Source organism: Erythranthe guttata, chromosome 13 (assembly GCF_056151865.1).
Source record: "Erythranthe guttata isolate IM_541 chromosome 13, IM_541, whole genome shotgun sequence".
In the NCBI taxonomy this organism is placed as follows: Eukaryota; Viridiplantae; Streptophyta; class Magnoliopsida; order Lamiales; family Phrymaceae; genus Erythranthe; species Erythranthe guttata.
In genome coordinates this window covers 13,493,693-13,511,143 of record NC_142545.1, presented here as the reverse complement: position 1 = coordinate 13,511,143, position 17,451 = coordinate 13,493,693, and the positions used below count along the sequence as shown (strand labels likewise).

Genomic DNA, 17,451 nt, shown 5'->3' with positions numbered 1-17,451 from the left:
TACATACAACGAAGAAAGAGAAGCAATGGCTTCTTCTGCACTTCACGAAATCGCCAACCAGATGAGCACCGAAGGTGACAATAGCACTGATCCATCGTGCAAGATGACACCAAAATCAGGGAAAGGATTGTTGTTGATAGTGAAGCAGATGACGACCTTACTCCTGACATAGATGTCCCTATTGCCGTATGGCTGAAGCAACAGTACAGAGAAATGCAACAAGAAGTAGATAAACTGAAAAAAAAAAAAGCGAGGCATGCCATTCTCGTGAATCATCCCTCCGACATCAGGTTACTCAGCTAACGAACGAAGCAGATGTACTAAGGGGTACAATTGTTGGGCGAAAACCTACACGCAAGTGCACGTATCGTACAAGTAATATAGTGGACTAAAAGTCCGGATATCGAACCCACAGGGAATATTTAATTATCTAATCCTAGACGCTAAATTCTACCAATTATTATCAAGCCCACCCTACACAGTCGAAAAAGGATTAATAAACTAAATTAAACTAAAGCAATTAAAAAGACAAAAACAAGAAAGCAATTAAAACGAATATTTAATCAAAGTAAACAAGCCTAGGATTTTATTCTTCCCCCTATGTGATTATTACTCCCCCAATTCCTTCAATTATGCAAGCAATTAACCCGGATTATTAACCTGAGATGCTAAAATAATCATAACCCGCTTCCGCATGTATTACGATTCTAATACTCTAGATTCAATTACTATATTCCTATGCAATTAATTCTAGAACCCAGCATTAAGCACAAATCTTAATAATGGCTACCTAAGAGATTAACTATATTCCTATGTTAATACCACAAATGCTCTTCTACCACAGTTCTAATTATTAACCCGATCTTCCGATTCATTCGATTAACAATAACATAAAAGCACATAAGGTGATCAAATTCATGCACTTAATAAAACAAGTAGGAGAAATAATCCGGAATTAAAATTTGCATAAAATCATAGAATTGGGTTCATAATCCCACATAGGGTTCCAAATAAAATCCTAGAAATAAAGACTTAGCTACTCGTGATTCTTATGATAAATAAAATAAAATAAATAAATTAAATAAGAAAAACTATGCTTGAATCTTCGTTGATCTTCTTTGCTCTTGAATTTGCGTCCCCAGATCGATCCCTAATTGTGTGCTTGACTTGGTCTTATATAGGGTGGAAAACTTGGGGAAGAAGGTAGTTTCCTTGTGCAATTAGGATTCCTTTTCTGCGCAACTTCGGAGTCTCGGACGGGGGTCCCACGATTTGCACTAAAACTGGGACGGGGGTCCGAGCTTTAAATCTTCAGAATTTTGTTTTTTTCACTTTTGGCCCATATTTTCTCCAAAATTGCAGTTTTGACCCCATACTTTTCCAATTCTTCAATTTGTACCTAAAATACAATAAATCAACTTTTTAAGCACCAATTATCGTTAAAACACACCAAAAGCTCAAATAAAAAGGTACGATAAAGTGTAAAAATATACACTTAACAACAATCGCAAGACTCAAATCACAGAAAAAAACATTGCAGTCACGTGTGGACATGTACATTTAAATTGTCATATACAGTCATATTGCCAACATATAAAATGCAATCCCATGTTTCTTGGATATTTGGGCCTTTTTTAAAAAAAATACATCTTAAATCATCATCACATCGACACCCCCCCCCCCCATTATCAGATGTGCATTTTGAAAAACATTCATGTTCAATGCTATCATTTTGGTCTTTAGTGCATATTCACATGACTATTTAAATATGTATAGTCATATTGTGCTGACTTCTTCTTAAGTATATTTTTTTTTTTTGTAGTCATATTACATAGTCACAATCTTTGATCGGTTAATCTTTTCAACTCGCAGACTCAATGCTACTATACCTTCACCAAGCAGTCAGGAGAATACAAAACATGTTATAATACTAGGAAAACAAGTAGACGAAGTGAATCTGAAGTTAGCAGATGCCATGAAGCATATCAATGTGCAAAACTCTGAACTGTCAACCTTGAAAACAGAAAACTCACGCATGGCAGCAGAAATCCAATAACTGGAAGAAGTCCAGGTGAGGATGACGTTACTAGGTAACACGGCTTAGGTGCTACTCGATGAAAAAAGGGCACTCCTAGACAAACTTGCAAAACTTGAAGAGGAACGGGAGCTTGGAAATAACGATTTGCCATCGTTTGAAATACTGACACCAACGCAAACATCCATTGCCCAGAAAAATAAGGATCTTGACGATTCACACGCGCAAAACATCGAGCTACATGTGCGTTTGGTAGAGCTCGAAGCAGCAAACAAATTGCTCGTCCAGAAGCTAGCAAATTATACGACGCCAGATCAATCTGCACAACACCAATCCCGAAACTTAGTCAATCCCGCTTGCGAAGAATCCCATTCATTGCTGATGGAAGATGTGCAATTGACAAATATGAGTGAGTCTGTCGCTCAAATATTGTTCCTAGAAGCTGAAAAAACACTATTCAAATCAGCAGAAAAGGAACATATGGCGACCATCAAAGCAAGAGATGAAAAAATCTCTGAACTCGAGGCTATAATTGATCAATATTCCAGAGCACTTGACAACCGTCCACCAGTCATAGAAGTTCCACAAATAGACTTCGAAATATGTGAGGAAAAGAACCCGAAGAATCCGAAATCTGCTATAGGGAGCCGTACAAGATCCAAAAAGCCAACTGTAACACCTCGCAGCACAAAAAAAACGCGCCGCGATCTGAGGCACAAACACGAGCTGACGTATACTGAAATGAGTGATGGTGACCAAAAAAGGGTTAATGCTCTGGCGGATGAACTCTTGAACGGAGAAAGACATTAATCAAATTTCTTTTTTTTTTTTTTTGCACTTTGTTTATGTAGTGTATGTTTTGTGCACTCTAACCATCTCCCTCGTCTTGACAATTTATTGCAGCAAATCAATATGGAAGCATGGTACTACACATATACTTATATCTGACATATTCCACTTGCTCAGGCTCGAACAGACATCGAACAAACTTAAAGTTATATTACAGTACATAATAAATTTTATTTTACAGTCACATTAAATTTTATAATAGTCACATTAAACTTTTCAGGTCATAGATGGTTGCTGCAAAATACTCATGCACCAACAAAAGATCGGATGTTACACAACTGCCGAAGGAAATGAACTTGCCGGCTCAACTTTTGTGTTTAACAGCCTGCTACTGGTGCATATTTTACTTTCACCTCTATTTTTATGTTTTAAAAATATAAACATAACTTATTACCAATTATTGCAGACTATGTCGCGGCATACAAACGACAAAACTTTTGATATACCGGCGGACATCGGCAAGCACAGATACTTAATATTCCCATTGTTGTAGGTTGGCAACCCCGGTACTCGTGCTGACCACTGGACAGTACTAATATTGGACTGCCACCTAAAAGAATGGCGATTTTATAACTCATTACGCCCACGTGATGGAATAACAGACAAGTACTTGAAAGATGGCTCTGATATGGTACGTTATTTATTTGTTTGGTTTTTTTCCGTAAACACTATTCCATATATATACATTGACATGCTATTCCAATGCACAGAAAAAACTTGTCGAGTTCAACGCATCTGCATTGGGTATATCCGCAATTCCACAAAACGATTGTGGCATAATCATCTTGTACATCATCCAAGAGACATTCCTGCAGCAGCAAATGATTATAGAAGAGGCGGAAGAAGGTGTCGTAGATATGCGCAGGACCATTGTTGAAGCATTTTTACACTGCAAACTCTAATATGTTATTCTATTCTATTTTACTCTTCGATAATTTCATTTGACTTCGTTATGCTGACTTATATGTTGACCAGAACATGCTTTGGTTTTTTTTTTTTTTTTTGTGTGCTTTCTAGACATTATTAAACAGACCTGAATGTTTATTATTTCCGATGATCTTAGTATTGACATTTAATTATTGTTCAGACAAATAATAATTTACAAAGCAATTATATTACTATAGAATGTAAACATGACTATATTTAGTAAAGTGTACATACAGTGAGAAAATATGACAATCCTGTAACTATGTTGTGTATAGCAGTGGAATTAGCATATATATCACAATTATTAAGATACTGTTAAGAATATGACTATTACGTGACTATGATTGTAAGTCATTAGAACATGAAAGTGGGAAACAACATACAATATAAGGAAAATTACTTTACATAACCAAAACCCCAGCACGAATGTGACTATTAGTTGAATACATTTTGAATAACAGATGAATGAGGATATATGACTGTTATGTGACTACGGTGGGCAAATTAATAGGTTGAACAATACAGAGGCAATATGACTGCTATGTGACTATGACTGAATAATATGACTAACGAAGATGCCTACAAGATGACAGCACTCGAAACAGTTTGAAACATTAGTAATGAAGTTACATGTGGAGATAAAACAATCAAAAAAACTCAGATAAAAACATTAAGCAAAATAATTTCACGTTAAAGTACTACATATGTCTTCTGGTGTAAACAAAATAAAACAGTGAAAATGAAATTTATCCATGAAGAAAAAAACCACACTTAATCCTTAAAAACAATTAAAAACTGAAAAACAATAACTACTGTCAACCCCAAATAATGGCCATCGAACACGTCTTCTTGTTGTGGTATCCAATTCGGTTGCACCGACTGCACTTGATCTTCCGTTTGATCTTCTCTCCCTTCGATGGTATTCTTTTTGACTTAGGCCTTTCTCTACGAACGTGGTGGTCTGGGGGCCCAACAATCGGCATGTTATTGTCAATCGTAGGCTGCACAAACGGCACAACAGGGTGCGAGTAAGTCTCCATGTACGCCTCTGTGCGGTAATATTTGTCAACATATTTATAGCCCTCGTTAGTATTATTGAACAACACACAAGCAGCATGAGCACAAGGCAATCCAGTGATCTGCCACATCCTGCACGAACACACTCTTTCTTTTATATCAACAACTGCAGTTGGGTGGCATAGAACCTCGAACATATGATCCGACGGCTTTCTCGCCACCCATACTCTACCTTCTTGAACCAATTGATCCACCTGCTCATGGACTTTGGAGCTAAGCTCCGTTGTCATCGTCGCCCCTTCCTCAGCCCTTATGCTAATATTTATCATGACTTCACCCCTGATATAATCAATAAAATTCGTGATAGGCAAATCACGAGCACCCTTGATCTTCGAGTTCCACGACTCAGCAGCATTTGAGGTCATCTCATTATGCCGATCTCCGACAAAATACGAACATATCCAGTTAGCAAAGGGTAAGTCGGCAATGAAATTATCTACCTTTGCACCTCCATATTCTTTCAACTCATTCAATTTCTGATGGAACTCAATCTTCGTCGGTGCATATGCACAAGCATTGAATTTAGCAACAATGCCCTCTCGAAAATTAGTCGGGCAGCCTCTACACTTGTGCAACAGGTTGTTCTGCAAGTGGACAAGGCAAAATATGTGTCCCCAATCAAGGCATAGTTCATTCACACCGCGCAAAATTCCATGGTTACGATCCAATAAGAATGTCAGCACACGATCTGTTCCAACAGCAGTTTTTAAATGTCGTAGAAAATACGCCCAGTTGTCATCAGTCTCCTCGTTCACTATTCCAAAAGCGACTGGGAACAGTCATGAGCAATTGGAAAATTAGAATTAATACTGTAGTCATATATAGTCATGTTAAAACAAAATACAAAACTGGGATGTACCATTTTCACTGTCTTTCGCCAACGCACTTAGATGGATTCCCCTGTGTTTCCCAGACAAAAAGGTCCCATCAAGAGCCAACATAGGGCGACATGCCTTAAACCCCGACAAACTCCCTTCGAAAGCAAAAAAACACCTCTTAAACTTCATTGATACTGGATCGACATCAAGATGGTATACGCTGCCCGAATTGCTAAGCCCAAGATCTTCAAAATACAAGGGCAAGTACGAGTACGACGTCGTAGCATCACCAAACACATGATGCTTCCCCACAGCAAGTGCCTTCCAAGCAACAAAATAGCTTATGTCGATGCCGTAATAGAGTTTCACGTTGAGCACGACGTCATTCGGAGCCATTTCAGGTTTGATTCTAACAGCATTCATAATCAAACCCGAAATTAAGTCAGATGTCAATCTATTTTTGCTCGACGAACCAAATGAAGCACCACACGTATGGTGCTTCTCAAATGTCCTAATATAGAAGAATCCATTTGCCTTCTGAAGCGATGCGTGAATCCTCCACATGCACTTCTTTACCACCCTATATTTGCATTATGTTGTAACCCTGGTAGGTCGTTCTTAACTTAGTTGAATTCAAACCCAACTTCAACAGCATATTTCCGTAACGCATCTCGAAAATCCACAGCACCATTTCGAAATCCTTGCCCCACTTCCCTTGTAAGGTTTCTCCAGTTAGCGCTCAACAACTGTGTAGTATCAATTACCAATCCATTTGAACGAACCCCCATGTCATTCATCAGATAATTCCCATTTCAACGAATCCCCATGTCATTCATCAGATAATTCCCCCCAACATTCTGTGGAATAGATTGTGGAGCCCTCGCCAACGCTACTGCACAGACGTTGTCTTTGCGCTTCACAGTTACCTCGACACGGTCAAGACCTAGTTGTCGAATCAACGCTTTCATAAACAAAACCTCGTCATTATCGCCAAGCATACCCTCGCCATATCCATCAACATTGTAAGTCATCGATACATCCCTCGCATTCAAACTGCACCACTTATCTGTGATAAAGCCAACAAGGTCTTCTTACACAAAATCACCCCGACATATCTTCACCCCAAACGAGCCTCCGTACTTCAACACAATCATCAAGGTTGACGACATGTTGTGCAGCACTACACAAAAAAATGAGAATGTGACTACTATGTGACTACTTATGATGAATAAATCTGCACTACTCTGTAAATGCAAATCACATAATATTATGTGAGTTCAATTCAACCACAACAAAGAAATTTAAACTTACACTAACATATCAAGTAACGCAAAAAACAAATTACAATAAAATTACACTAGCGTATCAATTAACACAAAACGAACAAATGATTTACAGAGTAGTCACAACGTGACTCTGTGTAAATCGGTATAAAACTTTCAATCAGCAACGATCCTTTACACCAATTAAGACGACCCAAAAAGAAACAATAAAAATTCGGTTCTAAATACACATACACACATAACTGAATACACACACTACAACCGAGCCCCAATTACAAAACCAACAAAATTAATGCAGAACCTCTGACCTTCAAACACAGTTTAACTCCGGCAACGAACACAGAATGGTTGAACGGCGACGATATCTCTATTCTCACCTAATCTCGGCTGAAATCACGTCTGTATATCAAAGAGAATCACGTCCGCCTATAATAAAAGGAAACGGTTATGGAAAGATATCGTGATTAAATATTTGATTTATTATAAAAAACTGTTAATAAGGATACTTATGTCTTATTATGTTTAATTGAGGGGGTTTCACTAATTAAGTTTGGAATGTGGGTTTGTGCAAAAGTCTTAAAAGTCAATTGGTTTTACTCATAATATTTTCCATTTTAGGGGGAATTGCATATTTCCCCTTAAATAATATGGCTATAGGTGCTTTCAGCAAATTAATTAAAAGAATTTAAATCAATTTTCATGTGTATAGACACAAATGCCCTCAAACAATAACGTATTGTAGGAATATGTTAAATTCCATTTTTCAATTTTTTTCGTAATACAAAATCCACGACAACCACCGCCCTAATTTCTCAGAATCAGCTTGCGGCTTATTATGCGTTGGTTTCAGAATCGGCGATCAGCGGTAACCGGGTGAAAAGTTAGTAGAGGGGTTGAGATGGATTCATTATTTGATAGTAAAAGAAAGAGAGATATAGGCCAACCTTACAAAAATTTTGCTGACTTTGGTTTTTGTTGAATATTGACACTTGATATTGTGTCTTTTTTTTTTGGGTAAATTACAAACACCCCCCTGAGGTATGGTCAAATTACAAAAACCCCCCTCTTGTTTGGATAATTACATCTACCCCCCTCAACTATGATTTTTTCTTAGACCTCCACCTTTATGGTGCCAAATTCAACATAGTCATCTAGATTCCGTGAAATGTGCTCTAGTTTGTACTCTTTTTGTGTAAAAAATACAGTTTTCGATGCACCACAAACTGATATATACAAGCTAAATATCACATATTATGATCATCTTGCTTCATAATATAGTGTTTGAATGGGATAAAACGGGTACAAAAGTGATAATATTCCATATAATCTCGAAGATTCCACTAAATTTGATGAGTTGAGGGGGTGGTTGTAATTATCCAAACAAGAGGGGTGTTTTTGTAATTTGACCATACCTCAGGGGGTGTTTGTAATTTACCCTTTTTTTTTCTTCTTGTCAAAATTGAATTTGTGGTAGAGAGATTTTTCTGGAAATTTTGATTAAGAAATGTCAATTTCCTTTGTTTTCTTAAGGGCAATTTTGCCATTAAAAAATGAAGGGATATAATTTGGATTTATAGCTATATGATCTAATGCTTAGGCAAATTGCCCTTTTTTTAATGGCGCACTAGTATAATATAATCTTTATAATAAAACAAGGGACCAATCAAATACTGAAACCAATCTCCTAGAAAAACAAAAAGAAAATACTCAAACTATCACTACTAGCTAGTTATTGGGGAGTAAACTGGAACAAATTTTCGAATTTTCATTCTGAAATTTCTAATTTTAGAATAATATTTCTCATTTTTATTTTTGATTATTTTATATAATAATATATGAGATTTCGATTTCGATTTTCGAAAATAGTTCGAAAATTCAATTTTCTCTAAAAATTACACTTATATTATTATAATAATAATAATAATAATAATAATAATAATAATAATAATAATAATAATAATAATATTTTTTGATTTTTTTAACTTTTGGAATATATATATATATATATATATATATATATATATATATATATATATATATATATATATATATATATATATATATATATATATATATATATATATATATATATATATATATATATATATATATATATATATATATATATATATTATACTGTCACCCCATGAGGTAAGGTAAAATTACGAAAAATCCCTCGTGTTTGGGTAATTACAACCACCCGTCAACTATTAATCTTCTTACACGTCCACTTTGCGGTGCCAAATTTATTAGTGGAATCTTCTAGATTATGTGGAATATTCTTCACTTTGTCACCATTTTACGCGATTTGAGCTCCACGTTTTGAAACAAGGTGATCATAAGATATGTTTCTTGGCTTGTAAATATCAGATTGTGATGCATCAGAAAGTGCATTTTTTGCACAAAACAAGTATAAACTAGAGAACGTTCCACGAAATCTAGAAGGTTATGTTGAATTTGACACCATAACGATGGACGTGTAAGAAGACGTACTCAAGGTTCATGGACGGTTGTAATTACCCAAACATGAGAGATTTTTTCGTAATTTAACATTAACTGAGGTGTGGCAGTAGTTTAACATATATATATGATCTCTCTCTCTATATATATATATATATATATATATAGAGAGAGAGAGAGAGAGAGAGAGATCATATATGTAATATAGGTCCAATGAGATTAGGCAGGTCATGGTTCGTTGTCATTTAGCCATTAGGGTTTCTTGGCATCACATATGTATATTAGATTGTCGAAAACAACACAAGTGACAAATCAAAATCCACTTCATTTATTTAAAGAGTACTACACCCACTCCCTATCTTGAGATCTACTGAAATTTGGTGGTTTAACATATATATATTCTTGATAATTGTTTATATAATCTGTGATTATATATTAATAACAACTTAAACACATTTCTAATTATAACCATACAAATGAATTAATATAGATATATATATTAGAAAACATGCGAAAAATCAAATTGATCGATATCCGTAATTAAAGCGCGAAATCAAATCTTAGTCAAGATCACAGAGGAGACAAGTTTCAATTTTACTTTTGAACTCTGTGAGAATTAAAGTAGGATTATATGCTCTGATCAGTACACTTTCTACTTAATTAAATTTAACTAGGGTTATTTAAACCGGTTTACCTAGTCACTATGGGTTAATCAAATTGTCATCTTTTCCCTAATATACTTGACAATGATTGCTTTCCACTCATGCCCCAAAAAAAAAAATTAAATAAAAACGACAAAAAAAAAAAAAAAAAAAGTTAATACACATAGTACCATTAAAGGCAGCAAAAATAGTGTTAAGTAAGAAAAAAAAATTAAAAAAATTAAATGATGAAATAATTAAAACCACATCACTATACCCTTTGGCCCATACCACTGTCCCCTCATTTCAATTTTCAATCACTATATCATATTTCACTTCTCCACATCACTTCTTCACACCAACAATTAATTCCTCAAAATTATTAAAAAAAAAAATTTTAAAAAAAAATTATGTTGAATGATCGAGTAGGTGGAGAAGGATCATCATCAGCTCAAGCAGCTTCAGCCGATCACCATCAGCTCGAGCCGCAGCCGCCGCCTGCGGCGGCGGCTGCTCAGCCGAGCCGGTACGAGTCCCAGAAGAGACGAGACTGGAACACGTTCGGGCAGTACCTGAGGAACCAGCGTCCCCCGGTCGGCCTGCCGCAGTGCAACTACAGCCACGTGCTGGAATTCATGAGGTACCTCGACCAGTTCGGGAAGACCAAAGTCCACGGGCAGGGCTGCCCGTTCTTCGGGCAGCCCGAGCCCGCGGGGCCCTGCGCCTGCCCGCTGAGGCAGGCGTGGGGCAGCCTGGACGCCCTCGTAGGGCGGCTCAGGGCGGCCTACGAGGAGAACGGCGGGTCCCAGGAAACGAACCCGTTTGCGAACGGGGCGATAAGGGTTTACCTGCGCGAGGTGAGGGATTCGCAGGCGAAGGCTCGCGGGATTCCGTATAAGAAGAAGAAGAAGAGGAGGAAGCCTAATAATAGTAGTAATGATCAAGGTATGAGTTCAACTACTTTTCATCAGATGCATCAATCTCCTGATGTATGATTAATTATTATTGTCAAATGGTAATTTTTTTCCTATATATATATATTATATATATTGATATATGATCGGATTTATTTATTTGTAAGATGTTCTTGAAATTTTTATGATAAGCCAAATTGATGTTTGGTGTATAAAATTATAATTATTATTATTCACATAATTGTTAGTTTAGTGTAAGTATACATGTATGTATATAGATCTAGTCTAAAATCAAGAAATTAAATCCCCAGGTGAAATTACGTATGGATTCTTGAAGAACCCTAATTAATACCAGGCTCTATTTAAACCCTAGTTTTCATATATAATCTGATGATGGAAGTATAGCTGATATATACATACATATAAACACACATATATGTATATATATGAACAATTCTTTTCTTCACCAAGGAGAATAGGAACAAAGAGATGCATACATCAAGGATATTTTTTTAATTAATTAATTTTAAATTTAGGGATTTGAATTAAATATAACTCAATCATAATTAAGTTAATTGTTTGCTTTTGTCCAATCCTTTGTCTTTTGGGATTCTGCACGATTTTGTGATCTCGTTGATCGATCTTCAGTGGAATTTCACTGCTAATTCATCATTAAATTATATATGTACATATATATATATACTTCAATAATGATATATAATAATTTGTATCAAGCTATGTGGTAAAAAAAAAAGAAAAAAAAAATTGAAAAAAAGTAAAAAAATGAATAATAATTAAGAAGAGACAAGAGCATGGGAATGTCATATTCTTACCAAAAGAAACATGAAAATAGTCCTATTGTCTTTTGTGTGTATAAGAATCAGATGATGATTCTGTTGCTTTCTCATTTCCATGCAACAGTATTTTTATTAATTATATCACCTCTTTCTTTTACTAACTAACTCCTTTATTACTTCTCTTTCTTCTGATTATTATTATTTTTTTATTTTTTTAATAAATAAAATGAAAAATGGATCTTTTGATTTCATTGGTGATCAAATAACAAATTCTTGCAAGTTGTTGTTTCAGTAGTTTTCATTTACTAAATATATATTCTCAATTATTTAGTAGTCATTTTCGTCCATTTTTTTTTTCCAATAATTAGGCTCATTGAGTCTAATCAAGATTAAAGTCATTTAAAATCATTCACCACACCAGAATTTTCAAAATTTTCGACCCAAACGCATTATATAAAAATAAAATAAAATAAAAATTTTCTTGTTTAATATTAGTGCATATAAATTTACATGTCTCTCTTGTCAATTTACATTTGTTCGATTTGCTTGTAAATTGAATACATTGTTGGAGTTGCGATCGACAAGTACTGTAAACGAGTATAGTTCGAGTCGAGCTGTAGAATATATACTAATTCTAGAGCAGTTGGTGGCTAGCTAGACTTGTAGGTTTCAATCTGAAAGGTATTTTATTCCCCAAAAAAAAAAACAATTATGATATATTTGGGTCACAGGTTTTGAATTTTGATGCTATGTTATTTTCTTGTCTGCTAGAAAATAAATCTAGCTACTATTTTTTTGTCAAATATATCACAAATAAGAAAATCCAATTTTTAACCATGTTTGATTTTTTGTTTTTGTATATATGATATGTATATGTATATGTGTGTGTGTGTGTGTGTGTGAGTGTGTGTCAGATTTATTATGTGAACCACATAAGTATATATCTGATCATGCTTATTAGCTAGACCCTTGATATGTAGATTAAATTCCATGTAATTAGATAATAAAATCAATATATATAAGTATTAAAATATTAAATATTAACCTTCTTATCAATAATTAAAAATGAAAATTTGTTGCTTTTTCAAAATTCACCAAAAAAATAATTATTTTACATGAGATTTGAGTGAGGACATTTGAGCTTATTAAGAATAAATATAAGTGTCATTTTGGGTTTTGAATTAGTGCGCAGATATTAAGAAAACTAATTTTATGAAAGAACATAGAATGCGACTAAACTAAATATGGCCGAATCCCACTTAGATGGACATTAATTCAGTAAAAGGTTGTTGGACTCGTTTAAATATACAATCAATTAGATTTAATGTCTAACATATGATTAATGAACCATTCAGAGAATCACAAAGAAATCCATTAACATCAATCAAATGTAGCTTATCGAACAAAAATATATGTCCAAACTTAGTTTGACATTTTAACAAATTGAGCTCAAATATTTGATCGAACGATCTTGAATCGAGTAGTTTAATTTGATTTATAGTCATAAATACAACTGCAATCATATATCGGTAGATATTTCCGACCGGAGGCAAAGCCACGTCTTAGGCTACAAATATTACCCATATTTAAGGCCTCAAAATTCTAAAATTAAATGTCGTTTTGGACAACTTTTATTATGTCATATTATCTGACACTTCAGAACTTCAACGAGACATTAATTATCACTTTCTCAATATTGTTCTTATCATTTTTAATTAATTAAGAGATAATTAGTTAGAAAGAAAAGTAATTGTAAGGATATTTTAGTCGCATTCTATGTTTTTTCATAAAATTAGTTTTCTTAATATTTGCGCACCAATCCAAAGCCCAAAACGGCACTTACTTAAAAAACGAGCATTAATACATTTATGCCTCTATTTATTGAAGAAATATTTAATACTTATTTCTTAATGTCAATGATGATATGTACCAAGTATCATCAATAGATTTTCCATTTTCTCGATGATGATTTCCACAACTTATTAACAATGATGATTTAATGATTTTGGTTATTAATAAAGAAATGCCACTACATGTGTTAATAATTGCCAATAGTGTACATAATTTTTGTATTACTAAAATTGCCCCAATAGTGTCACCTTAATTACCCATCATAATTATTACATTGAATTTGTAAAAACCATCGTTATGTGATGTCAGAATAAAAGTTACTGTAAGTACTTAATACATTATAACCACAGTAATTTTTCATTTTACATCATGTGATAAATACACTTTGCAGTATAGCATATGTAACACTTACTCTTCTCATTATTATTTTTTTTTGTATTTTAAAATTTAAAATATAATAATAATCTTAATATATTTCAACTCTCATTGGATGGAATTACACAAAAAATAATTTAAATAATTTATCAAGTATATCAAATGAAAAGTCAATGCAATATTTAAAATTTGAAAAAAAAAATATATTTCTTTGGTAGAATGAATAAGATATAACAACCTAATAATTATTGGATCATATAAAATTGAAAATAGACTAAAATTAAATTATTGGAAAAGAAATTAAAAAAAAATAATATATATTGTATAGTAATGCATGAAAATACATTTTAATAAATTAATGAACTAAAATATATAAAGATACTTAAGATTACAATTCATTATGTATTGATTTCTTAAAATTTATCGATATGATTATATTCGATTCATTGGTCCGACAACAGTTAGATGTTATTTATTAAATATGTGCCCAAAGCAAGATAACATTTTTTAATTTTTAAATATTGTATTTTTTAATTGTATAATTTATTTGTTCCTTTTAGTTATTCCTTTCAATAAAAGAGAAAATTTCAAGATATTAAAACTTAAAATACAACTTAAATGGCGCCTGAGGATATGTGTTACAAATGATATTCGAAGGGGTAAAGTGTTAAATTGTATATTTTAAGGGGTTTAAAGTATATTTAACCCTAATATATATAAATATATGTATGTATGTATGTATGTATATATGCACGTGTGAATGCAGCACGTTTGTTTTCGGCATGATTGTACTGTTTACACAGTCATAGGCACTCAATTTCCTTTGTACGAAATACAAATGTAGGGCTCCTGTCAGGTTAATTCCTGAATTTAATTTTGCTGAAGAATCTATTTTGATTTCCACGTCAGCGATGCGAGTGTCAGTAAAACTTACATAACAATTTATATGTGGAATTAATACACTCTCTAATTAAGTTGATTTATTTCTATTTGAAAAATCGAATTTATGATCTATAAATTATTTTATTTTTCTACCGACAAGTACAAAATTATGCAATTCGCATTACACGTGTTCGTATTATATTGGGTTCAATACTAATTTGATTATTGAGTGTCTATGCCTAAAACTTGGACATTGTATAAAAAAGGTAACGTCGATTACTTTTTAGTTTAACCCAGACCAAAATCAAGAAAATCGCACACTGGGCACCCTATCAAGAATCTGGCGAGTCTTCTAAATTAAGAAGAAATCGACGAAGTGGAAAATGGCAGACGACGAATGAATAAATTTTAAATTTTTTGTTAGTCTTTCGACTATTTTGTCGAAACATGTTTTCATTGATGTTATATCTACAAAATTGGACTAATGTGTTGTGTTAAGAATAAGTACAGAGTCATGTATCTCTATTATTTCTTTGTTTACTTATTCTTCTAGTTTTTCGTTTTGTTTTATATTTTGATTCTGCAAACTTAATGTGTCTAAGGGTATCTCCAATAGAGTAAGCAAATCGGGTCTCTAAATTCTATTTTGGAGATCCATATAAAGACTTGGTGGAATCTTACAGTCTCAAAAAAATAAAATTCTACAATGGAGGGCTCTATAATTTGCAATCTCTAAACAAAGTCCTACGAAATATACACAGAGTCTCCAAACAAAGTCCTATTTTTAGGAATAAGTTTGGAGATTTTGCAAAGACCTGAAAATTTAGAGCCCATTAAATTTCTTGTTGGTGTTGAATTTTCTTATACAATTTCTATATTTTGAAGCCAAATACAGTTTGTTTACTCCATTGAAGATGTCCTAAGGATTCAAGTTTAGATTTCAACTGAGTCAGTGGATGGGGAAGCGAAATTTGTTTATCAAGGCAATCGAGAGAAAATGGAGTTGGTGGTATGAATAGAGTCGAAATATTTAGGAGTTCTTCGCTTTTTCATTTATTAAATTAATCATTTTATTTTTCATTTTTTGAAATGTTAATGCAGTTTTGTAATTTTTTCTCTATTAATTTTATAACTATTCTTTTTACTGCGTATTTCAATGGAACGATTTTCCATTTTTCCACTTTCTTTGTTATTCTCCATTTTCGTTAATGATATTTCTGTAATTTTTTTTTTCTTTAGGAAAACGTTCAGCAACCCTAGAATCTTTGTAATTATTTTTTTAAATTTTACATATCTTCTAATTTTTCTTAACATTTTCCTCACATATGCCAATTTTCAATGTTATACTTTTATATCATTAATTTTCTCACTTTTAGAATGTCACCCGAGCATCGCAGGAGAAGAAATACTATTTTAAAAAAAATTACAATAACTTTAAAAAACTAATTTCATTTTTTTTTTGTTTACAATCAAGTACAAAATTCTGAAACTAACTAAAATATTTCCAAATTCAATTATAATTTCATCTTTTTGTTTTTTTCCCCATTTCTTATTATTTTCATTTTCGTTTTTTCTTTGTAGCTTTTTTTCCGAGAATTAACTATAAAATCATTAAAAAGAGAGAATTATACTTTTGGTCCCTCATGTTTGACCCGATTCCGCTTCTGGTCCACGTTGTTCCAAAGTAAAAAACATTCACCTCCAAGGTACAATTTTAAAAGATTTTGGTCATCGCCGTTACATGTCCGTTTATTACAAGTAACGGAAAACACTTTTGGGGTCCAAATTGAAATTTTAAACGTTTGGGGCTGAAAAATAATTAGAAATTTGAAATATACTACTTATAATTAAAATTTTAATAATATTAAGTCTGAATAAAATTTGTTTAGTTAATTTCTTTGTTTATTATTAAAATTTTAATTATAAGTTTATAATTAAAAATAAATTGTTTAGTAAATTTATTTTTTTATTATTAAAAATTTAATTATAAGTAATATAATATAATAAATTAAGAATAATTAAAAATTATTTGCTTAGTTAATCTCTTTGTTTATTATTAAATAAGTAGTATAATTAAAAATAATATCAAGTATAATTAAAAATAATTAGTATAGTTAATTTCAACTTTTATAATTAAAAAAATAATTATAAGTAGTATAGTTATACTAATATTAAGTATATTAAAAATAATTTGTTTAGTCTAATTTTTTTTAATCATAAGTAGTATATTTTAAATTTCTAATTATTTTCCAGCCCCAAAAAAAGTTAAATTCTAAATTTGGGATCCAAAGTAGTGTTTTCTAGCCAGTAACGACGGGGACCAAAAGTGTTCAAAATTGAACATTTCCTTGAAGGTGAACTTTGTTCAGTTTGAAACAAATAGGGGACCAAAAATGAAATCATGTCAAACATGAAAGACCAAAATTGTAATTCTTCCTTATTAAAAACAACTAATTTTTGCATTCTATCTTTTTCCAAATCAAATATGAGCCCATCTCAAAAAACTCGTAATCACTTTAGAAAAACATTTGCAATAACACCT

At 32.6% G+C, this 17,451-nt stretch overlaps 2 protein-coding genes across 2 annotated transcripts; one reads left to right on the top strand and one right to left on the bottom strand.

Annotated features, from left to right (window-relative positions):
- Window positions 1-4,626: 4,626 nt before the first annotated feature.
- On the bottom strand, window positions 4,627-6,494 carry LOC105968555 (uncharacterized). Its single transcript, XM_088812455.1, has 3 exons — window positions 6,346-6,494; window positions 5,748-6,115; window positions 4,627-5,657 (listed from the first exon to the last, which is right to left on the bottom strand). The coding sequence occupies exons 1-3, from the start codon at window positions 6,492-6,494 to the stop codon at window positions 4,627-4,629; spliced, it is 1,548 nt and encodes a 515-aa protein (XP_088668581.1).
- A 3,788-nt stretch (window positions 6,495-10,282) lies between these two features.
- LOC105968797 (protein LIGHT-DEPENDENT SHORT HYPOCOTYLS 10) lies at window positions 10,283-11,230 on the top strand. The gene has a single exon (XM_012993471.2). It carries the CDS (start codon window positions 10,501-10,503, stop codon window positions 11,083-11,085), a length of 585 nt encoding a protein of 194 aa, XP_012848925.2. The 5' UTR covers window positions 10,283-10,500; the 3' UTR covers window positions 11,086-11,230.
- The last annotated feature ends 6,221 nt before the right edge of the window (window positions 11,231-17,451 follow it).